Source organism: Felis catus, chromosome A1 (genome assembly GCF_018350175.1).
Source record: "Felis catus isolate Fca126 chromosome A1, F.catus_Fca126_mat1.0, whole genome shotgun sequence".
In the NCBI taxonomy this organism is placed as follows: domain Eukaryota; kingdom Metazoa; phylum Chordata; class Mammalia; order Carnivora; family Felidae; genus Felis; species Felis catus.
In genome coordinates, this window is record NC_058368.1 from 22,267,618 (window position 1) to 22,295,498 (window position 27,881).

The 27,881-nt window shown below is 35.6% G+C and overlaps 1 protein-coding gene across 6 annotated transcripts in view; it reads right to left on the bottom strand.

Annotated features, from left to right (window-relative positions):
• The window catches only part of FNDC3A (fibronectin type III domain containing 3A), a 146,101-nt gene that overhangs the window by 25,097 nt on the left and 93,123 nt on the right, over positions 1-27,881 (bottom strand). For 5 of the 6 annotated variants that reach the window (XM_023251406.2, XM_023251397.2, XM_045052765.1 and 2 more), the window contains 9 exons: positions 23,690-23,930; positions 19,462-19,731; positions 18,268-18,326; positions 12,377-12,534; positions 10,430-10,489; positions 8,503-8,641; positions 5,058-5,111; positions 1,186-1,310; positions 645-819 (listed from right to left, as the gene is read on the bottom strand). In XM_023251406.2, coding sequence (XP_023107174.1) covers positions 645-819; positions 1,186-1,310; positions 5,058-5,111; positions 8,503-8,641; positions 10,430-10,489; positions 12,377-12,534; positions 18,268-18,326; positions 19,462-19,731; positions 23,690-23,930 — 1,281 coding nt within the window. Of the gene's footprint in view, positions 1-644; positions 820-1,185; positions 1,311-5,057; positions 5,112-8,502; positions 8,642-10,429; positions 10,490-12,376; positions 12,535-18,267; positions 18,327-19,461; positions 19,732-23,689; positions 23,931-26,171; positions 26,509-27,881 lie in introns of those variants that run through there. The other variant, XM_045052773.1, reaches the window with a different exon arrangement.

Consider the following 27,881-nt stretch of genomic DNA (forward strand, 5'->3'; position numbering starts at 1 on the left):
GCTGCTGTGAACATTCATGTACAAATTTCTGTATAAACACTTGTTTCAATTCTCTTGGGTATATAGCTGGGAGTGGATCAATGCTATTTTTGACTCATACTGCTTTAAAGTAGCTCTGAAAAGCTACGAAACTATGTAGAACTAATAGAAGACATCCTAACTCATGTTCAGCTTTGTTCTAGCTCATAAGAGACAAATCACTGGAAACTACATTCTGGCTGCACTATATAATCTTATAATCTCTCTTCAAATCTTCTCTGGCATTTGGGAAAGCAATGTATGAAAACAGCTGGAAAAGATGGACACGTTATTTCCTTATTTTTTAGAGCTGCTTAGGCTAAAAGGCTGTGGTGATCTTTTCCTCTATTTTCCCTAAACATATATATTTAAAATGTAGTCTATGCTGTTCCTAGGCACAAACGTACATACAAACGTACATAAAAAACAAAACTCGCTCCTATACATCAAGAAAACAAAAGACTGAATTCTTCCTCACTCCTCAATATTCCTCAACAATAACCAACCAAGGATTCAAAGGATTTAGAGAAAGATCGAACTATTGTGGCACTATTTACTTACAAGTATTAATGCCACACTGAAATATGTTTTAAACACTCTTACTTAAAATACATATTCGTACTTACTGAAGTTTCTTCTTCCATCTCTAAAATGTAAGAAATTCCTTCATCTGATGGTGTTCCTGAGGGCTTACTCCATTGTAAGGATAACCAAGTAACACCAGCCTTAGTTAATACAGGACTTGCTGGCATAGAAGGGGCACAGCCTGAAGTGTAATAGAAGACTTCTTCACTAAAACCACTGTTGAAACAAATGGTTTTTAAAAATGAATGAATAAAAGTTTTTATAGCTAAAGAACTCATTTCTGATAAATGGAATTTTTTTTTGAAAGTGACAGTTTTTGATAACTAATTATAATCCAAGTAATATATCTTAGATCTGATAATATTTTTATGGTAACCAGATCAGATACCTAAAAGGTGAGTTAACATTCTTTTAAAACTGCAATTTATGTAACTAACATATTCTCTTACAGCTTTTGCTAAGCTAGTAACAGATCTTTACCAAGAGTGATAAACTAAAGCATAATTTTTAGTGGATAATTTGGACTCCGAATAATTTATGTAAGTTGACTAAATAATATATTTACATTAAAATGTATCTTACCTTGTGCCATATTCATTTTTGGCTGACAGTCTAAATTTACAACCCATTGCTGGTGACAGTTTAGTAATTTTAAATTGCTTCTGTAAGCCCATGTAACATTGACAAAATTCTCCATTTCCTTTTCCCTAAAAAAAAAAAAAAAAAGGCTGATTATTATATATTTAAAAAATGGCTGGTTATTATATATCATGTATATTATTGTAAAAAGACAAATTCACATCAATTTGTCCTTGATGGACAGTAACATCAGCTAGTGTACATGATAAATCATCTTTGTTACATGACCATCATGGATCTCAAGAGAAAGTTGAGATAACACACATCTTTTTTTAATAACTTTTTTTTTTTTTTTTTTTTAATTTTAGAGAGAGCGAAAGCATGAATGGGAGAGAGGAAAGTATGCAGCTCAGGACAACTACAGAGTTTCAGAAATTTAGGATGCTACATAAAATGGACAAATTTCTTATTCTCTAACCATTTTTCTTCATTGTGTTGGTAGATTTAAAGGGTGGTTTTAGGGTGACTTCTGCTTCAAGAAAACCTTCAGTCTGTATTTGGCTGCTTTACTACACTCTCCTGTTTTAATGGTGTATAGTTGATTCTATTAAGCTGTCTAAATAGAAAATTGTACCATCTGTAAATAATGATAATTTTGCCCCCCCCCCAGCCCTGCCACTACATGGCTGTACTTCTTGTTTTAGTTCTAAATCATACTGCATTAATACTAAATAAAGGAGGGAACCAGCAACTTTTGACTTGTTTCTGCTTTGACTGAAATGCTTAAAAAAATTTTTTTTTAAATGTCTATTTTAGAGAGAGAAAGAGTGTGCGTGCGAGCATGAGCGGGGGTGGGGCAGAGACAGAGGGAACCACAGAATCAGAAGCAGGCTCCAGGATCTGAGCTGTCAGCACAGAGCCTGGCATGGGGCTCAAACTCATGAACCATGAGTCCATGACCTGAGCCAAAATCAGATGTTCAACTGACTGAGCCACACAGGTGCCCCTGAAATGCTTTTATTGTTTAGTGGTGGTATTTCACTTGATACAAAAATAATTGTCAGTTAAGGAATTATCTTTCTATTCCTAATTTGAGTTTTAACTGAGGTAAGTGCTAAATTTTATCAAATACCTTTTCATAATTTATCAACATATGTATTTTCTTCTAAATTACTATGATGCAGTAATAGATTTCCTAATTCTAAATTCTTTTAAAACTTCTGGAATAAAAAACCTTTAAAATGTAAAAATAAAACTTGTTTGTGCCTCATTACTCTTATAATATAGGCATATTATTTTAGTGCACCTCACTTTATTGAGCTTCACAGATACTGTTTTTTTACAAAATCTGGCTTGTGGCAACCCTGCATCCAACAAGTCTATTGGTGTCATTTTTCTAATAGCACTTGCTCACTTTGTGTCTCTGTGTCACATTTTGGTAATTCTTATATTTCAAATTTTCTCATTATTATTTGTTATAGTGATTTAAAGGAAGAAGTCCAACTATAGACACTGACAGGAGTTCGGCAGAAGTTGATCCCAACCCTCGTGGACGACTTTGAGGTTTTAAGACTTCAGTGGAGGAAGTAACAGTAGGTGTGGTGGAAGCAGCAAGAGAACGAGAATTAGAAGCATGGAGCCTGAAGATGTGACTCAACTGCTGCAATCTCATGATAAAACTTGAGCAGATGAAGTGTTACTTTGTATGGATGAGCAAAGTAAGTAGTTTCTTGAGATATAATGTACTCCTGGTGAAGATGCTGTGAAGATTGTTGAAATGACAACAAAGGATTTAGAATCTTACATAAACTTAGTTGATAGAGCAGCAACAGGGTTTGAAGGGACTGACTCCAGTTGTGAAAGTTTTAGTGTTGGTAAAATGTTATCAAATGGCATCACATGCTATAGAGAAATCATTCATGAAAGGAAGGGTCAATCTTTGCAGCAAAACACATTGTTGTCTTTTTTTTTTTTTTAAAGAAATTGTGAAGGCCACCCTAACCTTTAGCAACCACTACTCTGATCAGTCGGGAGCCATCGACATGGGGGCAAGACCCTCCAGCAGCAAACAGACTGACTCACTGAAAGCTCAGATGACAGTTAGCAATTTTTAGCAATAGAGTTCATTTATTTATTTGAGAGTGAGTGAGCACATGAGTGATAGAGGGAGAGAGAGAATCTTAAGCAGGCTCAATACCCAGTGCCAGAGCCCAATCCAGGGTTTTATCTCATGACTCTAAGATCATGATGGGAGGTGAAATCAAGAGTCGAACACTTAACCTACTGAGCCATCCAGGTGCCCCAGCAATAAAGTATTTTTACTTTTTTAGTTTATTTATTGTGAGAGACAGAGCGTGTGTGAGCAAGGGAGGGGCAGAGAGAGAGAGAGGGGGGAGAGAGAGAATCCCAAGCAGGCTCTGTGCTCTCAGTGGAGAGCCTGATGTGGGGCTCAATCCCATGAACTGTGAGATATGACCTGAGCCTAAACCAAGAGTCAGTTTAACCAACTGAGCCACCCAGGCGCCCCTTTAAATTATGTGTATTGTTTTTAAAAGACATAATGCCACTGCACATTTAATAGACTACAATATAGTGTATGTATAACTTAAAAAAATTTTTTTTTAATGTTTATTTATTTTTGAGACAGAGAGAGACAGAGCACGAACAGGGGAGGAGCAGAGAGAGAGGGAGACACAGAATCTGAAACAGGCTCCAGGCTCTGAGCTGTCAGCACAGAGCCCGATGCGGGGCTCGAACTCACGGACCGTGAGATCATGACCTGAGCCGAAGTCGGATGCTTAACCGACCAAGCCACCCAGGCGCCCCTTGTATATATAACTTTTATATACACTAGAAAACCAAAAAATTCATGTGACTTGCTTTATTGAGATATTTGCTTTATTGTGGTTGGCTGGAACCAAACCTGCAATATCTCCAAGGTATACCTGTATACTGCTGAAAATACCAAATTATCAATGAAATTTCTTCTATTCCCTCTGGCCACTCAGCTGCAGAAAAGCAGCAGGGCAAGAGAGAACATGATAAATGACAGTAAAACAAAATACTAAATAATAAAGCTCAGTATGTTTGCTGTGGTAGGCTGAATAATGGCCTCCCAAAATATCCAGGTCCTAAACCCTGGAACCTATGAATGTTCAGGGACTGTACAGATGTTATTTAGTTAAAACTCTTGAGATAGAAAGATCATCCTGGATCATCTAGGTGGACTCTAAATGGAATTACAAGTGTCTTTTTTAGAGGGAAAAGGCCATGTGATAATGGCAGCAGGGGTAGAAAAGGCTATCTATCAGATGTAGCCATGGATTCATGGTAATGACCCAGTAATGAAGAGAGTCTCCAGAAGCTGGTAAAGTCAAGAAAATGGATTCTTCTCTAGAATTCCTGGAAGAAGCATGGCTATAGTGACATTTTAATCTCAGAGATTTTAATCTCAGAGAGAGCCATTTTTGATTTTAATCTCAGAGAGAGCCGTTTTGGATTTCTGGCTTCCAGAATCATAAGAGAATAAATATATTTTGTTTTAAACCCTTGGGTTTGTGGTAATTTGTTAAACTAGTCACAGTAAATGAGTACACTTGCCTGTAAGGCTGATGTGAAAAAAAAAATATTCCTTCGTCAAGGTAATTACCCAATTGACAACTTTGAGGGGTTTGAGTCAAAAACAAAAAACAAAATAAAACATGGGGGGGGGGTTCCAGTCAGTAATGTTGTCTAAGAACACCATTAATTCAGTCATGTACTACCCAAATCATTCATAATGTTTTAAAAGAGGAAAAAACTATTGTAACAAATTATTTCTGCTTGAGGATATACACATAATTTTCACCTAATTTAAAAAGATTCAATTTACTCACCTCATCCCATTCTAAAATAAAGCTTTGGATTTTAGAACCATTGTCACTAGGTGCCTAAAAGAAACACCAAAAAACAAAATGAGTACAAATTAGTACATTTGTAAAAGATACTGTGATGATCTAATCTGAGGAACTGATTGTGTTACAGATGTTCTCTGTGACTTAACTCCAGAAAAACTGCACAGAGAATAGATACATATGTATTTATAACCTCACAATCCTTTTAAATACAAGGAAAGAAAACAAAGCAAGAGGCTACTCAAGTTTTTCTGAACGGCAAACAATCTCTTGTAGCAAGAACGAGCTTAACTTTTATGATCCATTATAAAAAAAAAAAAATCACTTTGCCTTTTATCAGAAGGTTTTTATCAGCTTTAAGTTCCTAGGATTGATCCTGTCATTTTCATTAAAACTCATTTTACAATCTAAAAGTATACTATGTAATACACCAGAGTGAAAGAACCAGGGTGCAGGGAAGAACTCCAAGGGGCACACTGTCTGGATCTTTGCTTCTAGACACAATGTGCCGTTACCTAAGATAAGACTGCTCATTCATCAATCTGCTAATCTTCAGTGGTGAAAATTTCAGTCTCCCTTAGCATTTTATTCTAGTATTTAATCACTCTAGAACTCAAGAGTTTCAACCTTGTTTCTACTTGAATTTTCTTTCTACAATTTCAACTTGTTTCCTCTCTTTAGTCCTCACTTTAGATGCAGAACAACCGATCACTACTCTCCTTATAACTTCATTCATTTGAAGACAAGTGACTCTAAAACTCCTGTTATAAAAATTAAAAAACCTTAGTTTTAAAAAAATGTTTATTTATTTATTTTGAGAGAGAGAGAAGGGCAGATGGGGGGGGGGGGGTGGGGAGAGAAAATCCCAAACAGGCTCCTCATTGTTGGCACAGAGCCCAACACAGGGGGTTGATCTCACAAACCTGTGAGACCATAACCTGAGCTGGTATCAAGAGTTGGATGCCTAAGTGATGGAACTACCCAGGTACCCCAAATAAGCTTGACTTTTCAAAAAGTTCTCCAGAGAACTGTAATTCTCTGGACTCTATCTAGTTTTTATATAATATTGGCAACCATGTTAATAGCAATCAAAGATGGTCAAATTTTTAATGAAGAGTCTTTTCTAACATGGAGGTCCCAATTATCTGTGAAACATCAATACAGATCTTATGTTTCAAAATTAAACAATTTTTTTAATGTTTATTTATTTTTGAGAGAGAGAATGAAAGCAGGGAAGGGGCAGAAAGAGAGGGAGACACAGAATCTGAAGCAGGCTCCAGGCTCTGAGCTGTCAGCACAGAGCCTGAGGCGGGGCTTGAACTCACGAGCAGTGAGATCATGACCTGAGCCGAAGTTGGACGCTTAACCGACTGAGCCACCCAGGTGCCCCTTATGTTTCAAAATTTCAAAAAACTGTATAATTTTTAACTGGTTAACATGACCAGAATTTGCTACGTAAGTTACAGGAGTAGCTCACTGATTGGCACAGCAATGGCACTTATAAATGACTACAGCAGGGATGGGGCAGAACTGAAACCCTGGGAAATTCAACTCTTACACAGCAGAGGAAGAGAATCCCAAGATAAAGACTGCAAGTCTCAAAAACAAGTGTGTGATATAAAAATATACTTCCCCAGAGTTAATGCCTCCAGATTGTTCTAGTCTGTTGCACACTTATTTTCCTTAATTTCTTCTACTTTATTTTGTGAAGCTTTTCAAGTCAAGGAAATGGATTCTCCTTGAGTCCTTGGGAGAAGCATGCCTATAGTAACACCTTGAATAACCTGTGACCATTTCTCCAAGATAGAGGGGAATCTATTAAGTGTAAAGTGTTTTACATTATCTCATTTAATCCTTATATCAGCTCTTTACAACAGTTATCCAAACTATACAGAAGAGGAAATGGAGGTTTTAAACAACCGAAATAAGTAGCCCCAACCATGCTGATTACCATGTATATATAGGGCCATTTCTGAAGAGTACAAGCCTGGGTAACCTGTGTGGGCCACAAAGAGGTAGCACTGTTTATATCCTACACAGACCTGCTAGGATACTGTTAAAGACAAATTTCAAAATTCAATTTTATCTTTAGAATAAAGAGCAGTGCCCTACAGAAATCCCAACCTACATGAAGGTCACTGGGCTGCTACCCTAACTATCCTACCAAAAGGAAAGAACCTTAGCATACTGACAAACAAAATGCTACTCTGACATGAAATAAAATTAGTCATACTTAATCACACATGAAAATGTATGTAGAACATACTTGTCTGATTTATGTGTGCTAACAGCACTTGAGTACTTCTTCCTACATAAAGCATCTAATATCCTCAAAAGAACTAAGGACTAACAAGCCCCAAACAAGTAGTACGCTCCAAATTTTCAAAATCTTTCAGAAAGAAAGCTATCCCTGAGTTTTACTCTTTGGGTATAAGCAGATAATTAAATAAAGACTAGCAGTTATTTTTCTCTTTGCAAATCAATGGTTGCTATGGTATTCCCTTCTGGGGGATGTTTATACATTTTGTTGGGGGTGTTTCTGACTATCACAATAAGGGCAGAGGGAGGAAAGGCTGACTTTTAGGACTGGGGATCAAGGATGCTAATGGTTCTGCACAGCATGGGGCAATACACACAATGAAAAATTGTTCTCTTTCTCTAGGACTTCTCTGAATGTCTTCCTGGACATCCACGTAGGTGAAATATCTGTTTATAATTATCAGAGCCTAGAACCTAATTTCATTTTACAAGGTATTTTTTTTCTATAGTTTTAAGTTACTGGATTTTGCCAAAATATAACTACTCTGCAATTTGAGAAAGACTGTACTTAATTTTGTTCAAAAATTTACTAACACTCGTGTATCATTTCAGCAAATCATGTCTCCAATGACAATGCTATATGTGGTATTTGAGTTACCAGTTCTATCTGTGGTATATGTTTACTTCATTATATCTCCTTGTGCAGGTGGACCTAAACATTTATATGTTAACATATATATTATTCTATTAAAATGCAGAGTATTTAATGGAATATTCCTTTAAGCCATCATATTGATATTTTTAAAACTCTGAATCTAGTTATTATAAACCCCATTTTAGGATAAAATTCAGGATAAAGACATTGGGATGAGCTTGAGAAGCACTGCTGAGACTCTTAATGTTATCCCATGTCCAGTACAATAAGGACTGATAATTATATATGAATCTTTTCTGCTATATTTACATATAGTGAAGAAAAGCCATTAGGAGTATTACTTAAAGATACAACAAATGCCCATTTACTATATGTAAAGAAGAGGAGCAAGTTAGCTTAGAGTTCTTTTTGTATCAAAAAAAAAAAAAAAAAACAACAACAACTGACATTTAATATTAGTGGGGGTGGGAGGAGTAAACGTCCAGTTGGAAATACTCTAAAGAATATTGTTACCTTCCATTGCAAAGTGAGCGAATTTTTGGTCCGATTGGCTATCCTTGGTGGATTAGGTACATCAGGTTCACAGCTTAAGGTGGTAAAGCTTTCAGCTTCTGAAGGAGTTCCCTTTATAGAATTATATTCTGCCTGGACTCTATGGTGATAAAATATATAGTTTTAACCAGCAGAATCACAGTATCCTACTTTCAACAGCCATCAACCTTTAAGTACTTGGAAATTAGTAAGGTGCCCTCTAAATATTCTATCAAGAAAACATGGGTGGAGTTTCTGGCCGGCTCAGTTGGTAGCTTGATCTTGGTGGTTTTGAGTTTAGGCCCCATGTTGGGTATAGAGATTACTTTTTTTTTTTTTTGATTTTTTAATGTTTATTTATTTTTGAGAGACAGACAGACACAGAGCATGAGCAGGGGAGGGGCAGAGAGAGGGAGACACAGAATCTGAAACAGGCTCCAGGCTCTGAGCTGTCAGCACAGAGCCCAATGCGGGGCTTGAACTCACAAACCGTGAGATCATGACCTGAGCTGAAGTCAGTGCTTAACCGACAGAGCCACCCAGGAGCCCCTTTAATTTTTTTTTTTAATGTTTGTTTATCTTTGAGACACACACACACACACACACACACACACACACACACACACACAGAATGTGAGCAGGGAAGGGGCAGAGAGAGAGGGAGACACAGAATCCAAGGCAGGCTCCAGGCTGAGTTGCCAGCACAGAGCCTGATGTGGGGCTCAAACCCATGAATGGTGAGATCATAACCTGAGCTGAAGTTGGATGCTTAACCAACTCAGCCACCCACACGCCCTGAGATTACTTAAATAAAGTCTTTAAAAAAAAAGAAAACACATGCATTAGAAGTAAAGGATGGCCCTTAAAAAAAAGAAAGATAGGATAGACCCTTGGCTTTCATCTTTTTTTTAATGCAACCCAAAGTAAGAAACACATTTTAAATTGTGACAAAACTGTATGTGTGATTATGTACTTTCTCATACACATACTTGAAAGGAAAGAGTCCTGAAACAATATCCCTAAGGGTAATATACAGATACTTTCCATTCTATTTGATTATTTCTTTTAAATAATGCTGAATCTAATCCACAAAATTTCATGATTCAATATGGGTTGCAATCTACAGTTTGAAAAGTACTCAGATGGACAATACTTAGGGTTCACCCACAGAAAGTCTAATTAAAGATTTAATTTTATAGTTTAATAGGAATAATCCTAACCACAAATACTTTTTTTTTTAAAACAGAGGTGACTAACCAAGTACACATTAATGACTCACAGCTGGGAAGGCTGAAAATGTTGGTAATTTATAATAGAACTACGCAGAATAAAACAGTATTTAAGTTACTTCTTAGTTAAATGTTGTGAATTTTTTTTTTTTTTAAGATTTTAAGTAATCTCTATACCCAACGCAAGGCTCGAACAACCCCTCCATCAAGAGTCACACACTCCACTCACTGACTGAGCCAATCAGGCGCCCCTAAATGTTGTGAAATTTTAAGAGTTTTAATATCCCAAACTCTTTCTGGAACAGGATGTAGTAAAAATACATTAAGTACAAGCCAAATATTATTTATGTTTCTGTTCAGTAAAAATTTCAAAAGCTGGGAGTTTTCCATGTGATAAATTAGATATGTAGACATATTATTATCTATATATTCATTCCAATCCAAAAATCTTACAAACAGGATGATTAACCCTTCAATATAACATTCCAATGCAATGTTTTTGGTTTTTGTTTTTTTTTGGAATGTATTAATACTTGTACCAAAAGAAAAACCAAAGCCAACATATTCCATGTTTTAAATCCAAAATTAGTACTTAAATTATATGCTACGCTTTTAATGAAATCATTTTAAAAAACTACCTATACGATATCATATTAGAGCAATACACAGGAGTTCCTTACTTTGCATGGTAATCTGTAGCTGGCTTGAGATCATTTAAAGTGACACTGGTTTCTTCTCCTCTGGGGGAAAAAAAGGAACATTTCACTGTCTGATAAATAAGCATTTCCAGAAGATTTACATTATGTGCTACCATTTGTGGTAGTTTATGAAATTATACAGCTTTTTACTTTACCAACTATAACCATGTTCAGATTCCACTAGTACAGAATTTGTGTAATAAGGATATGTGCCAAACTTATGTATTTGCATATCACTTTAAAACAAAAAGGTGTCCTAGGCAAATCAATTGTGTAAGCCAGACTTTTTTTTTTGAAGTGTAGTCAGGAAAGATATTTAGTTTATTAAAAAAATTAAAATCAGTACAGTTTCAATTATTTAAAAATCCATTTTGCCCAATTAAAATGTGAAATACCACGTGTGCTCCTGAAAGCAAAACCACCAAATTTTTACAAGGAGTGTGCCACTACTGCATTTTATTAGAATGTAACATGGAACCTTATTTAAAATTTTATAGTTTAATGAGATTAGAAAAAAGGTGAATAATCTGAAGTATAGCATTTTACTCATGGCCACTATTACACTTTCAGGTTTTCAAACTTAATGGCACACATCTTTTTAAAATAATCATTTGATACGATTACTTGTATATGTGGTCAAAAACCCAGACCATTTTCCATCTTTTTTTTAAAAATCACTATTCTCTGTTCCATTTCCTTCAGCCAAATTTCTCTCCTCTCATTTTATGACACCTCCTCCATCTTTTCTCAAATCAAAACCAGGAAATATGAGAAAGAAAACCTTTCCCATTGAGGGAAGAACACTTAATGAATTGGGCAGTTTCAGTAGAATCTTCGGAGAGAGACCTTAATTGGTGCAGAGTAAAGAAGGTGACTAATGTCCCTCTTCTGCTCTCTGATCAGGCTGCAAATGGAAATAAATGCTTCATCTTAGCAGACAGCTATAACTAACTAGAAGCAGCCATTAACATAAAAAGAAACCTTGATGTTAATGGTCTTTTATCTCTTATTTACCCCATAGGTAACTCTGTCTCCTTTAAGACATATGAATAGAATAAACACAAGTAAGTCTCAATAGAGAGAAGGAGACAGGACATTTTTCTAACCCTACGTTACTAGATGATAGATACTGGAGCAGTTTCACTTTCCTTTCTTCCTTACATTAGCTATTTTTTGAAAAGATACCAAGAAGGCTATGTGTCCAGTGTTCTATGTTAATTATCATCATTCAAATGACTAACCCTTTTGCAATCTTCCCAGTGCTTAAATTATAATAATCAACTTCACTCTTTACTTTTCCATTAGAATAAGCAATATAAACCATTTCTATTTGACAAACGGAAATAACTATTTTACAACTGTCAGTCATAAATGTCACATTTTTAGCCAATGACTCTAAGGCTTCTTGGTGTGTAATAAAACTTTTGACCCAAGGAAATAAAACTTTTGAACCAATCAAAATATGATTATTAACATACCAACATACAAATAAGGAACAATGATACTAACTTCATTTTACAATAGGGCATTAGCTTGACATATAAGAATTAAAGCCAACTCCTTGGAGGACAATTACCTGATTTCACAAGTTCACAATCTAAGAGTTCTCCATTTCTGATCTGGGCTTCTACTACTACAATTTATACTTTTATCTCAGGAATATGTGAACAGTGAAACATTTATTAGGGAGTCTACTGAAAACTACTAAAGCTGAATGTGGCCAATGAAAGCAATTATTCCAAGGGAGTGTAGACAGATGTGTACCAGCTGGCATCTGGATTACATACACTGAAATCAGTATCAATTATCAATTAATAGATTCAAAATGAAAGCATCAAGAGAGAAAAACAGAACAAAATTAGTATTAAGCTCTTTATATAAACCCCTGGCTTATATAATGGGAGGGAGTAAAACATAACAAATACTTACGCATATACACTTTTATATTTCCCATCTTTCCCAGTACTTGAGACCAGAATATCATAACTATAGAGCTCTGGCACAGTAGTCTCATCTGTTTCACCATTTATGAAGCTGGAAGGAGGTGACCAGGTTAGTACTACTGTCCTTGACTGGATGTCTGAGGCCTGCAAAAACATAATATTTAGAGCTGTCTGAAACAACTGTAATGAGCACAAGGAACAATGAAAATCTAATGAGGTTTCAAGATTAAACAAAATATATCTGTATCTACTTATACAAATGGCTCACAAACAGAAGCCTATCCACTTGTAGAAGAGATATAATTTATTGTGAAAGGGCAAATGGGTTCAATAAAAAAATCCAAGGACCATTATGGGCCATTTAAAACTATTAGTGTAAACACCATACACAAAAAAGAATGGGGGAAAAAGTCCACTTATAACGTATTTGAAAAGGTTCATTTCCTCAATTTAGAAAGTATCTTATGGGGTACCTGTTTCAGTCTAGTGTCTAACTCTTGATTGTGGCTCAGATCATGATCCCAGGGTAGTGGGACTTAGTCTTGTGTCAGGCTCTGTGTGAGCATGGAACTTGAGATCTCTTTCTCTCTCTCTCCCCCCTGGCCTCCCCCTCTCCCTTTCTGCCCCTCTCCTCTGCTTGTGCTCCCAGCTTTTAATTAAAAAAAAATAAAAATGAAGTGTCTTACAGTAAGAAAACAACTCGAGGAAAATGAGCAAAGGATATAAACTGACTAAAGAAATATAATTTGATAATCTAACAAATGATGTGTAAATGCAGTCACAATTAAATAAATGTAAATTAAAACAAGATACCACTTTTCATCCAACAGACTAGGAAGATTAAAAAGTTAGTAATATGTCCACTGTGTTAAGGTTTATAGAAATGGGTTGAAGTATATATACAACGTTGTATTAGTTTCAGGTGTACAATACAGTGAGACTGAACAATTCTATACATTTCTTAGTGCTCACCATGGTAAGTGTATACTTTTCTTTTTTTTTTAAGATTTTATTTTTAAGTAAACTCTAAACCCATTGTGGGGCTTGAATTCACAACCCCAAGATCAAGAGTCACATGCTCCACTGAACTGAGCCAGCCAAGCACCCCTGATAAATGTATTCTTAATCCCCTTTATCTTTTTCACCCATCCCCACATTAATTTCCCCTCTGGCAACCACCAGTTTGTTCTATGTATTTAAGAGTCTATTTTTTGGTCTCTTTTCTTGTTTGTTCATCTGTTTTGCCTCTTAAATTCCACATAGGAGTGAAATCATATGATATTTGTCTTTCTCTGACTCATTTCACTTAGCATTATACTCTCTAGGTCCATCCATGTTGTTGCAAATGGTGAGATTTCATTCTTTTTTATGGCTGAGTAATATTCCATTGTATATATGTTACCTATATACCACGTCTTTATTCATTCATCTATGAATGGATGCTTAGGATTGCTTCCATACTTAGCTATTGTAAGTAATGCTGTAACATAAGAGTGCATAGGTCTTTTTGAATTAGTGTTGAATTAGTGTTTTTGTTTTCTTTGGGTAAAAACCCAGTAATCGAATTACTGGATCATATAATAGTTATGTTTTTCATTTTTTGAAGAACCTCCATATTGTTTTTCATAGTGGCTACACCAATTTGCATTCCCACTAAAGTGTATGAGGGTTCCTTTTTCTCCACATCCTTGCCAACATTTGTTATATTCTTTTTGATTTTAGCCATTCTGACAGGTGTAAAGTGGTATCTCATACTGGTGTAGTCCCAATAGTTTAATTTTGCTTTTGTTTCCTTGCCTAAGGAGACATATATAGAAAAATGTTCTATGGCCGATGTCAAACAAATTGTTGCCCATGTTTTCTTCTAGGAGTTTTATGTTTTCAGGTCTCAAATTTAGACCTTTAATCCATTTTTAGTTTATTTTCATGTAATTGCATTCATAATTAAATAAATGCAAATTAAGACAAGGTACCAATTTTCTTCCAACACATTGGCAAGATTAAAAAGCTAGTAATAACCATTGTGTTAAGGGTTTGGAGAAATGCACACTCTCTTAAATGTAGGTAAGACTATATATTAGAGTATGTATTGGTATGATCTTTGTGTAGAGCTACTTGGGAACTATCATAAAAATTTGCTTTATAGTTCAAGAATTCCATTCCTGGTAACTTTTTTCAGTAAAATATCCTATGAACTTACATAAGTACATAAATATATGGAAATCATCTGAAATGAGTCTTCTATTTGTATGCTACTTTAGAGGTAAAATTTGCTTTTATATTCATCTCATTTGATTCTTGCAATTACCCTCTAAGACAAAAAAAGATACATTTTACAGAAGAAACGTATTCAGAAAGATTAGGTGACTTCTTTGAAGTCACTCAACTAGTAGTGACTAGGACCTGAATAAATCAGTTCTTTTCCCATTACACAATGCCTCCATACTGAACTCACTTCTAGGTAGTAGCTGTTTTCAGCTAAAACAGTAGTTAGGAAGCTACTGAAATGACAATCCCCTTGTATGGATACTGGGATCAGGAAGTGAGAGAATTATTCTGAAGATAACTCAAAGGTCGAGTCTAAGGAAACCTGGAGTCATCAGACGTTTCAGTGAACATTAAAAGGAAAAGGAGAGGGATAAAAATTCTGAAAGTAAAAAGGTACTGAATAAAAGGCAATCCATGTCTAATTTTAAGCATTATTAAAATAGGGGGTGGGAGGGAGGAAAAAAGAAAAAAAAAAGATGTCAGTAGATTTTGACAGAATGAGACTTAAAACAGTTTCAAAGAAGCCCAATAATAAAGACAAATACTTTCATCTATACAGTTAATTATTTCTAGCACGTGAGGAAATACAATACCATTATACTCCATTTTATGGAAGAAGTAGTTTCAGAAAGGTTAAGTGACTTGTAGGTCACTCAACCCCTGAATGTGTAGCTGAGGCTGAGATTAGCACCATGTTCTCCCCTACACGCTGCATCTGAGTCACACTGAGTGAGCTTTTTTTTGGGGGGGGGGTTCTCAAATGTGCCATGTTCAGTATTTTTCAAACACTGGTCACTTTGCACTACTCTCCCCACACTAATTCCCACCTCCACCCATAGCCCACAACATCCAATTACTACTTTTTCTTTAAATTTCAGTTCAATTATTCTTCCTTAGGGAAATTTATTTTCACACCCTGTCAAGGCCTAGCCCCCCTATTATTGTATTTTCTTGTAGCACTGTATCTCTTTGTTCTGGCACTTCACAGATAGAATTTTATATTTACTGCATGATTTATTCTACTAACTGAAGCTCTGACGGCAGGGGCCATACCTATCCTTTGCTTTTCATCCTATCCCCAGCTTTTAGCACAGCATGTGGGATTTTATTACTGGTCAAATATTTATGGAATGAGTAAGTGAAAACTCATTTAGCTTGATGCTCTAAATGAACCAGAGCATGTGAAAACAACTACACACACACACACACACACACACACACACACACACACACACACACACTCTCTCTCTCTCTCTCTCTCTCTCTCTCTCTCTCTCTCTCTCTCCTGACCTACACCTCACAAGTAATTTAGTAAAGGAGTTATAGCTACCCAAACTATAAAAACAAACTAAAATAAAACAAAGCAAAACAAAACAATCAGCATTACTTTGTTTTATGACACAGGACTTATTTTACAAAATTACATCTTCCTCATAATGCTGGGCAAGAAATTCTTTAAAAGAATTATTCCACAATTTATGGCCTGAAAAATTACACTTTTAATATTATATACTATAACAAGTAAATACTGCTGGTATTAGCCAGTATGTCATTCAAATACCAATCCTATTAAGGCTTGCAAATTTCTTTTTTTAGTAAATCTAGTGATATACATAGATCTTGGAAGGACATTGACTGAATTTCAATACTACTTATTAAACCCGCTCTTGCTTCAGATTCCTCTTCTGTAAAATAGGGAAAATAGTACACAGAAGGTTGTTCTGGAATTAAAGAAAATAATGGATATGTTTTCGAAGTACTTTGAATAGAGTCTGACACTAGTAAACTTGCATTAGCTATTACTATGGAATAATTTTGCACATGTTTCTATAATTTACATGTATAAACTCAGTTCTGTTTGAGAGAGAGAGCAAGTGAGGAGAGGAGGGGCAGAGAGAGATGGAGACACAACAGATTCTGCACTGTCAGAGTGGAGCTCATTTTTTAATGGGCTTAAAAAATTCAATTTGTATGAGCATTTATTTATCCAAGGGATACAGGAGTACTGATGCATAGGGGCATTTGTACCCCAATGTTCATAGCAGCACTCTCAACAATAGCCAAATTATGGAAAGAGCCTAAATGTCCATCAACTGATGAATGGATAAAGAAATTGTGGTTTATATACACAATGGAATACTACGTGGCAATGAGAAAAAATGAAATATGGCCTTTTGTAGCAACGTGGATGGAACTGGAGAGTGTGATGCTAAGTGAAATAAGCCATACAGAGAAAGCCAGATACCATATGGTTTCACTCTTATGTGGATCCTGAGAAACTTAACAGGAACCCATGGGGGAGGGGGAAAAAGAAAAAAAAAAAAAAAAAAAGAGGTTAGAGTGGGAGAGAGCCAAAGCATAAGAGACTGTTAAAAACTGAGAACAAACTGAGGGTTGATGGGGGGTGGGAGGGAGGAGAGGGTGGGTGATGGGTATTGAGGAGGGCACCTTTTGGGATGAGCACTGGGTGTTGTATGGAAACCAATTTGACAATAAATTTCATATATTAAAAAATAAATAAATAAATAAAATTAATCTTATGTCAAATCTGATGTAAATATATTTCCTATTAGGAATGATAGCCTTTACTTAGGCTATTTAAAAAACAAGCAGAAAATTTTACGTAGCCAGTTTTACTGCCATACCTTTTGCTGATTTTCTGATTTCTGCTGTTACATCTATACTTATAAGGGCTAGGGAATATTAACTTTCTTCTATAGTTTAATTCTTTTTACATCTAGAGTTAACTGAATACATTTCACATGGAAATAGTATAAACAGATTTTTAGAAAACTGATGATCAGTGGTACTCACATTATTTATTACATCCTTGTCTCTTCCAATGATTTTCAACGTCATTGCTTAATGACACATGAAGCATATATTAAATCCTAGTTTAAAAAATGAATTCTTGGGGGTGCCTGGGTGGCTTAGTCAGTTGAGGGTCCGACTTCGGCTCAGGTCGTGATCTCACGGTTGTCGTGAGTTTGAGCCCTGCACTGGGCTTGCTGGTGTCAGCCTGTCAGCAACAGAGCCTGCTTCGGATCCTCTCTCTGACCCTCCCCTGCTCACGCTCTCTCAAAAAATAAAAAAAAAACATAAAAGAAATGAATTCTTGACTGACTATTCTGCTTCACTGATCAATAGATCTCTCCTTATATGAGATCTACACTAATCCATTATTGATATCACATTACTTATAATACAGCTTTTTAAAAAAAATTATTTATTAAATTTATTTACTTATTTTTCAGAGATTGAGAGAGAGCGAGCAAGCAGGGGAGGGGCAGGAAGAGAGGGAGACAGAATCCCAGGCAGGGTCTGCACTGTCTGCATGGAGCTGCATGTGGGGCTCGAACTCATGAACTGTGAGATCATGACCTGAGTCAAAACCAAGAGTCAGACGCTTAAGCAACTGAGCCACCCAGGCACCCTAAATTTTTATTTAAGTAATTTCTACACCCAATTTGGGGCTCGAACTCACGGCTCACGATCAAGAGTCACGTGTACCTCTAATATGGTTTTAAGAAAGGACTTAATTAAAATATACCAAAATCCTATGTGAATAATACTAAATATAAATGTCAAGAAAATACATACAATACTTACCACTGGTTTGACAATGTTGGAAAGAAGTGCTTCAAAAGCTTTAGTTTCTTCATCTTTCTCTTAAAAAAAAAAAAAAGAATATTAAAAAATGAACTAAATACATTCATCCCTCTCCCTCCACAATGTGTCTTCTGAAACTATGTTTGTAATCTGAGATTTTTATTTCCTAGTTTTTACTTTAGTTCGTATTCAGCAGTTTGTGGCTCTTCAGGTTTCTTCACTTCAGTTTCTATTTCCATTTTAACTGCGATCACTAATTATAATACCATTATATATATATCTGAACCAGTCACTAAGTTTTTCTAATATAAAGTATATTGTTTTTCATAGTTAAAAAAAAAATACTCTCTGAAATTCTCATTTCCCAATCTCCTACCTCTTAACAGTTACAAGTTAACTATTTGTTTCTTAAAAGGTCTTAACTATGGTTCCCAAAATAAAAATATAAATGACTTGACCAGAACTTGTATTCATAACTGATATATCTGAAACTTTAGCTTAACTCTTCTGAAATATCATTCATTCTGATTTCAGAATGATCAGAAGGTCTCAAATATATGGGGAAATATTTTTGTTAATATAACAGTTATGAGGTTGTTAAAGCATTAAAGTGTGTTTGTGAGGAACGGAAATCATAAAGAAAAGGAAGTAGTACTCAGAGTTCAAATAGTAGAAATTACTCACAAGCTGGGGAAGGTTCCTAGGGAAATATGGGGATTTTAAGAGAAAAAAAACTTCTGAAGAAAGTAATGGAGACTACTCAATCCTAACTACAGAGTATATAGATAGACTGGTAAATGACACAATGAGTTGCTTTCAAGGACTTACATATAAAGAAGTTGGGAGAAATAAAAAACTAAAGTTGATAAAAACCAGAACAGCCATGTCAAAGGCACAGAAAGAGAGGAAAATGAATCTGAATGAACCTTATTAGGGTTTTTCTTTCAGACAGAAATTTCTCTTGGCTAGTAAAATTTACAATATAAGTGAAATTACTAATTGAGCTTTCCCAAATTATAAGAAGTACCCTAGCAACAATTTGGGTTCTAAAACTTTTTCTCACATTTAGAAGTGTTCTTAATCTACAGCTTATCTGAAGCATGATGAAATAACTGAAAGAATATACTTTTGGTTGATTAAATAATGATGAAAAGTACCAACAGGAATAGATAGATGAGTGTTTTAAACTGTTACCTTCTATTTCTGTATCAATTTGTGCACCACCTTTCCCTTTCCCGGACTTGTTCTTTGTTGAACCTATGTTTACACCACTAGCATTTTGCCCTTTTATAAGCCCATTATGTTCATTTATGGGAGAAGGGCATTTCTGGGGTGATGATGGTGGACTGCTCATTTTATCCTTCTGTGTTCCTTGGCGATCCTTTAATTTTTTCTGCAAACGTTCATATGTTTTGCTAGATCTTTCATCTCTAAAGTTGGACCTTCCATGTGTAGAGTGAGCATCTAAGAAGAAATAAAATAGAAGGAATGGGAAATAAATTTATCATTACATTATATAAAAATTATTATGAAACATTTCAAAGAATAATTCTGCAAAACAAAGCTATTTCTATTTATCCATCAACTGACAGAACCAAACTTTTTGATTATAATTACATATATCAAATAAATTTAGAGATATTTCTCTTCTTCATCTTTTCCCAATTAACTATTAATCTCCACAGAAGCAGCTTGGTGGTATGTTATGACAATCATAGGTGGGGAATAAGATCTGAATTGAAATGTGTACAGTTCTTTTTTTCTTCTGCTCTTTTGTAGCCATCATTTTTAGCATCTCTTTCAACTTCAAACATATAAAATAAGTAAACAGAAAACCACCACCTGCCTAAATTCCCTGACGACTAAAACAAAACAAAAAACAAAACACCACAAACCAAATCATCACTGAAAAAGTTTCAGGAGTTAAGGAAAAAAAGTGGGATTGTTTACTAACAACAGAATCCAGGTACAAAATACTGCATCTCTGTATATCATAAACTCAAGGGTGTGATTCAGAAGAACATATTTATTCTACTAAAAGTCACATAACACTATAATAAAATCAACAAACTCCAAAAATATTGTTAAATTAATTGTCTTCAGAGTTTTTTAGTTTCAATTTAAAATCTGTAATGAGAAAAACATTTTTTAAAAAGCCTCAAAAATCTTAGTAAAGTTTTCATTTATCAGTGTCTTAAGAAAATTAGTACAATACTCTTGAAATGAGTATTACAAGGATAGGTACATAAAACATTAGAATAAAAAAACATAGGCATTTGGTTATCTACATGTAAAAGAATGAGTCTGGACACCTACCTCACACCATATACAAAAATTAAAATGAGTCAAAGACCTAAATGTAGGAAGTAAAACTATTAAACTCATAGAAGGAAACACAGCTGTAAATCTGTATGACTTTGGGTTAGATAATAGTTTCTTTGATATGACACCAAAAGCACAAGCAATCCAAGAAAAATAAATCAGATTCACCAAAATTTTCTTTTCTGCATTAAAGGATACCACTGAGAAAGTGAAAAGACAATATGGGAGAAAATACCTGCATATCATAAATCTGATAAGGACTTGTATCCAGAATACATCAAAACTATTACAGCTCAACAATAAAAAGACAAATAACCCAAATAAAAAAATGAGTGCAGGATTTGAACGGACATCTCTTGAAAGAAGATAAACAAATGGCCACTAAAGCAAATGAAAAGATGTTCAATATCAGTAATGAGACAAGCAAATGAAAACCACAATGAGACAAAAGTTCATACTTACCAGAATGGCTAGAATCAAGTTTTAACAAGGATATGGAGAAATTAGAACCCTCACACATTGCTGATAGAAACGTAAAATAGTGCAAACACTAAAGAAAAGTTTTGCAGCTTCTCAAGAAGTTAAACATAAAATTACTATATAAGCCAGCAATTCCACTCTTAGATATATACCCAGAAGTGAAAACCTGTCTACTTGTTTACAACTGTCAAGGCATCATTATTCGTAATAGACAAAAAGTGGAAACAACTCAAATGCCCATCAGTTAATAAATGAGTAAACAATGTCATATCCACATAATGTAGTACTTTTCAGCCATAAGCAGGGAGTATCATCATGCTACACTCTTGAACTAAGCCTTAAGTAGCCTAAATGAAAAAATGCTAGACATAAAAACAACATATTGATTGAACATTTATATCAAATATACATATTGTGCATATATTTATATGAAGGAGCTAGAATTTCCTTTTCACGGAGGCAGCTACTGGTTATAAAACTGTTATTTGGATCCAGTGGTAGATGCTTTGGCTTATAATCTTAAATACAATACGACTCTTGTCTTCCATCACCGGGTAGCTAGTTTTTAAATTTGTACTCTTTAATGGGTTTGTATTTTTCACTTTCCTTCACAACATTATGAATCATATCCATGTATTCTAATATCCCCTCTGAACAACAATGGGTTCTAACAATGCGAAATAGCAATAATTATCACATCTAGTTTTTTATTGTAATTTTCTCAAACACCTTTTTAAAAATAAGTCATAATAGAAGAATGAGACTGATTTGTAGTATAAACTCTTACTACTCAAGTTTTCACTGGACCACTGCATGAGCCTTACCTGGGAGTTTGTTAGAGATGCAGAAACCCAAACTCCATCCAGACCCACAGAATCAATATGCATTACTTGGGCAACAGAAGTTAAGTTTGAAAAGTATACATGATACATGACATAACATATAAGATACTGCTTATAGGCTATGCTGTGTATTTAAAGTTCTATATTTAGAGTTGTTTACTCTGTAAATTTACTAAACATTAATGATAGATACTACTAAGTGCAGGTGACAAATAAAAAAGATTTAGTTCTCAGGGGGTTTACTGTCAAACAACGAAGACAGACATACAAATTAAAACAAAATCAAATTGTGTTAAGTTCTGTGAAGGAAACAGGTTTCAGTGTGAGTGACTGATAAGACCACAGAGGGTCTCTATGAAAGCTGAAATCTATCGGGAAAAAAACAGAGCCTTCTACAGAAAAGGGAAAAGAGCAATCCTGGCAGAGAGAACATGGTGTTCTCAAAAAGAGCTTGGAGGTTTTGAAAAGCTGAAGGGGGTGGGATGGGGACAAGTAGAAGAAAGCAGTCAGAGGCCACAGGGCAGGGCCTTATCCAGGCCAGTGGTTTGCAACCAAGGCCAATTTTGGCCCATAGGGTTCATTCAGCAATGTGTGGAGATAATTTTAGTTGTCACAACTGGGTGAGGATAGGGGAGGGTGGGTTGATATGCTACTGTCATCTGGTAGGTAGACAGCATGGCTTCTCCTGAATATCCTACAATGCAGTTTTGTGCTCCAAAACAAAGACTCATCCATTCCCAAATATCAAGAGTACAGAGGTTGAGAAATCCTGGTCTAAGGCAAGGTTCAGGATTTTATTCTAAATAAAATGAAATGTTTAAATAAAAATAGAAATCAGATTTATATTTTAAAATGATCACTCTGGCTGAGCTTGGATGGCTGGGGGCAAGAATGACAGCAGAGAACCAACTGGAAAACTGCTCTTGCAGTTGTTCTGACAAGAGCTGACAGTGGACTAGATTTGAGTAGAAGTGGGGAAAAAAGTAGATAAAACTGGGAAACTTCTGAAAGTAAAGCTGGTAACAATTGATGCAGGGGTTAAAGAAGTAACAATCAAATTTGACTATATGCCTTTCACTTGAGCAAACTGAGTGGCAGTGGTATCACGTATCAAGACAAAGACGACAGAGAAAAAGCAGGCTACATGATTGAGATTTATGTTTAGAAACAATATAACTGAGATGCATGAGACATTTAAGTGGAGGTATCAAGAAGAAATTAAGCCTTCTGAAGCTTAGAGGCCAGGTTTTGGCTGGAGATACAAATCTGAGAGGAATTAGTATATGGTATTTAAACCCATAAGAAAGAATAAGATTACTTCTTTGTGGATGTGTGTGTGGTTGTCTATTCTTCCCAATAATTTGTTAACTCCCTGGGGGCCAATGTTGTATCTTATTTTGTTTTTTCAATCCTTTACATAACCTAGCAACTTTGGTAAGTGGCATCACAGCTTTAAGGATTTAACAACAGTATGATTACTCCTGGCTGAAAACTTTCCTCAGAGCCTAGTTGGCAAGACAGAGAAGAAAAGCTCTAGTTTGAACATATCCTCACTAAATATTGCTGCATGATATAAGTTATTTTACCTTTTTGATTTTGTTTACTTTTTGCTTTGAAGGGTGATCATGAGGATGAAATACTTAACACAGTGCTGGGGCAAGAGAACATAAGTATGACACTAGGTTGGTCATTTCTTTTATATAACAGGATAGACAGCATCTGTTCTATCCAAGTAAAGAAGAACTAATTCCATAAAATAGGAATATTTTTTATCTTACCTACATCTCCATATACTTGAGAAGACTGATACTGTGGCATATACTGTGTTGCCATGTCTCCAGCTCCGGTCACTGGGGAGTACATATGGCGTGGTGGAGGGGGCATCATGGTTGGGACAGGAATGAAACCAGGCAGAGGAGGAGGATGTGGAGAACGGTGTAGAACTGTGTGACCACCAGGATGAAACTCTGGTGCCTGAGGAACCACAACAACTCTTCGAACACCATTGTCTTCGATAACCTACAAATTGAACATTAAACATTTCTTCCATAAGATATAAGCAATTCTTTTGTAAAAGGTTAGAGAAGGAATTTTTATAGCATTAGAAGTTCATTAGAAGTTCATATTAAATACACTAAGTACACATGAATTAGTAGTGAACAAGATGAGGTAGTTTTTATTATACAATGCAATATAAATCTTAAAACACTGATGAGATTAGCTAAATAATAATACAAATAATGAACTACAATATCAGGTATTTATTCCTATGTGTTATGTGCATTTAGTGATGCGTTAACAACAAAAGGAGACTCAAGGGAATTTTTGGGTTAAATAACAACAGGATTAGGAATTAATTTCCTTTTCCATATTATGGGCAGGAATAAGCTGTGGAAAGAACACAAACTGTGAAATAGATATGGGGAAAAAAACTGGATCCAGATATCTAAAATCAACCATATATTGCATTTAGGTACAAAATTCTTATGACCATGACCAGGAGAATTTTAACAGTTGAGGATCTTTTCAAGGGAGACAAACACCTAATATATTATTAACTCCCAGTTAAGCGAAGTATCTGTGGCTTTCAGTTTTAGAAATTATATATTTTCTTAAAGTTTTTATTTTAATTCCAGTTGGTTAACATACAGTGTCAAATTAGATCCTGGTGTACAATATAGTGAGTTAACACTTCCATACAACCCTGGATGCTCCTCACAAGTGCACTCCTTATTCTCCATCACCTATTTAACGCCAACTCCCCACACCCCACCGCCCCCGCTCTTGTAACCATCTGTGTGTTATCTATAGTTAAGTGTCTATTTCTTGGTTTGCCTCTCTGCTCCTTTTTTTTTTTTTCCATCTGCTCGTTTGTTTTGTTTCTTAAAATTCCACATATGTGTGAAGTCATCTAGTATTTGTTTTTCTCTGACTTATTCTGCTTGGCATAATAAATACTCTCTAGCTTCATCTGTGTTGTTGCAAATGGCAAGATTTCATTCATTTTTATGGTTGAGTAATATTCCATTTTATATATACACCAAATCTTTTTTTCCCCTTAGATCTAGTATTAGGGTTCGGTTTAGTGACAGAATAATGGTTAGAGTTAGGGTTAGGGACAGTGTGAGGGTATGTGCCTAACTCTAACCTCTAATCTTAACCCTGAAGTTATCCTTCTGGAGAGGTCTCTGAAGTACTGGATAATAGGCACATATCCTCACACTGTCCCTAACCCTAACCATTATTCTGGCCCTAACCCATACCCTAATCTTAGAAATCATACCTTTTTGAAATGGGGTTTAAACTGTAGGAAAGGAGTTTTTAAAATAACAGATTTATTCCCTTTGAACCTCATTGGAGCTACAAGGAAAGCCTTCCGGATATAGGATTTTATCTCAAAATTAGGAATTCTTCTACCAAAACAGGGCCCCTACCTTTTTATTTTTATTTATTTTTTAATTGTTTTTAAACTTTTATTTAGAGCCTGACGCAGGGTCAAACCCACATACAGATCGTGACCTGAGCCGAAGTCTGATGCTTAACTGACTGAGCTACCCAGGTGCCCCAAGGGCCCTTACCTTTTTAGACTTACAAGATTACTATCAAGGTATAAGAAATCAACAATAATACTTTTCCCCTTCCTAAAGAAACAGAAAATTATTGAAATGCAAAGCGCTAACTTAAAGGCAAATTCTGATATTTTCAGGAAGAACAAGTTTTACTATTCTTTTTATTTATTTATTAAAAGCTTTTTTTTAAAGAAAATGTTTATTTATTTTTGAGAGAGAGTGTGAGCGAGCACAAGTGGGGGAGAGGCAGAGAGAGGGAGACACAGAATCTGAAGCAGACTCCAGGCTGAGCTGTCAGCACAGAGCCCGACGCAAGGCTAGAATTTAGAAACTATGAGATCATGACCTGAGCCAAAGTCAGATGCTTAACCGACTGAGCCACCAAGGCACCCCAAGTTTTCTTAAGAATAGCAAATTTTGGGGGTGCGTGGTTGTCTCAATAGGAAAAGCATGCAACTCTTGACCCTGGGGTTATGAGTTTGAGCCCCATGCTGGGAGTAGAGATTACATAAATAAACTTAAAAAAAAAAAAAAAGAATAGCAATTTTTGTATTATAAAAATATACATGCTTGGTAGATATATTAGAAAACACACTTGTTTAGGTATAGATAAGCTTAAATTACAAATAAATAATTATTGCTTTAGAAAAATTATAGTTACAATTAAAACAGCCTATTAAACTACCCTTACCTGTTGGAGTAGGAGAGGACTTGTTAACAGGACTAGAAGACCAAATGACTTCGCTGTTTTTTACATACTAACTCTAGAACTATAAATGCCTTGCTTCCAGCAAAATAAATGTCACATATCCTGATTTTCTCCCTGTTTTAACTCAGTTTTGAATTTAAAGCCTCAGACAAGTGTATGTAATTGGTAGAAATGAAATATCTGGATCCCTAGCTGGAGAATCTGGAAACCATAGCTTTTCAGCCTCTAACCCACAGGAAGGGACATTAGGAGTCTGGAGTGGATTTTGAATAAGCCAAACCAGTGTCTGTTGCAATACACTACTTTCACCATTATCAACTCTCCAACTCACAAAGATTAAATGACTCCCATTGTTGATAGGATTACAGTCCATATTCTCTGACACTGTGTTCAGTCTTGCTCCAACCTACCTTCCTAGATGTATTTTTCTTCTACACCAAATCCTGAACCCTTAACTCCAGTCAGGCTGGTATAACTAAAAACCTATCTTCATACAGACCTATACATTTCTGTATCTTGGACTTTTGTTTGTGCCATCTTTCTTCTACTCTTTGCTTCCCCTTAATCTATAACTACACAAATCCCATCCATCCTTCCATATCTAGCTCTAACTTTACCTTCTCCATTCATTTTAAAAGTATTTTTTAAAGTTTATTTATTTTTATTTTGAGAGAGAGCTTGAGCAGGGGGAGGGGCAGAGAGCGAGAGAGAGACAGAATCCCAAGCAGGCTCCGCACTGACAGCAGGGCTCGATCTCACAAACTGGGAGATCGTGACCTGAGCCAAAATCAAGAGCTGGATGCTTAACTGACCAGGCACCCCTAAAAAATAATTTGTTTTTGACCACAACAAAGACATTGGTAATAATTAAGGCAAGAAACTAATGTGAGTAATGTCTTTGTAGGGTCACATACACTAATAGGGATGATAAACACAAAAACAGAAGTAAATCATTTATATAATTTTGCAAGGTGAGAAATATTATGGGGGGGAAAAACAGGTAAGTGAGACCAGAAGTATCGTGGGAGTAGGACAGATTGCAGGTAAGATAGAGTGACTAGGATATGCCTTATTGGCAAAATGAAATTTGAACAGAACTGAAGGAATTAGCCATGGAGAAATCTGGAAGTGTGTTCTGGGCAGAGAAAACAGAACAAAGCCTCTAATAGATATAAGTAGCTTTAGTAGGAAGTCAGTGCAACTGGTTCAGTGTAAGAAGGAAGGGTAGAAGCAGGTAAGGTCAAAGAGTTAAAGGGAGTGGCCAGGTCAGGTAGGGCCATATGAGCTATTAAATACATGGACTTCAGTATTTACTCTCAGTGAAAGGGAAAACAATCACAAAGTTTTGGGCAGAAGGGTGATATAAGCCACTGGTGCCCAGCCAGAGGTGATTTGGCAGTATCTGGAGAAGGGCATTTGGCAGTATCTGGAGACATTTTTGGCTGTCACAACTGGGGGCAGATACTACCAGAATCTAGTAGGTAGAACGGTCAGAGATGCTGCTCAATACCCCAGAACACAGCAGACAATTCCCTATAACAAAAATTATTGGGCCTAATAAAATGTCTGTAGTGTCAAAGTTGAGAAATCTTGATATAACCTTACAATTAATAGGATTACTCTCTGGCTACTGAGTTGAGAAAAGATTGTAGGGCAAGGGAAAAAAACAGGGAAACCAAGGAAAACAGGAAG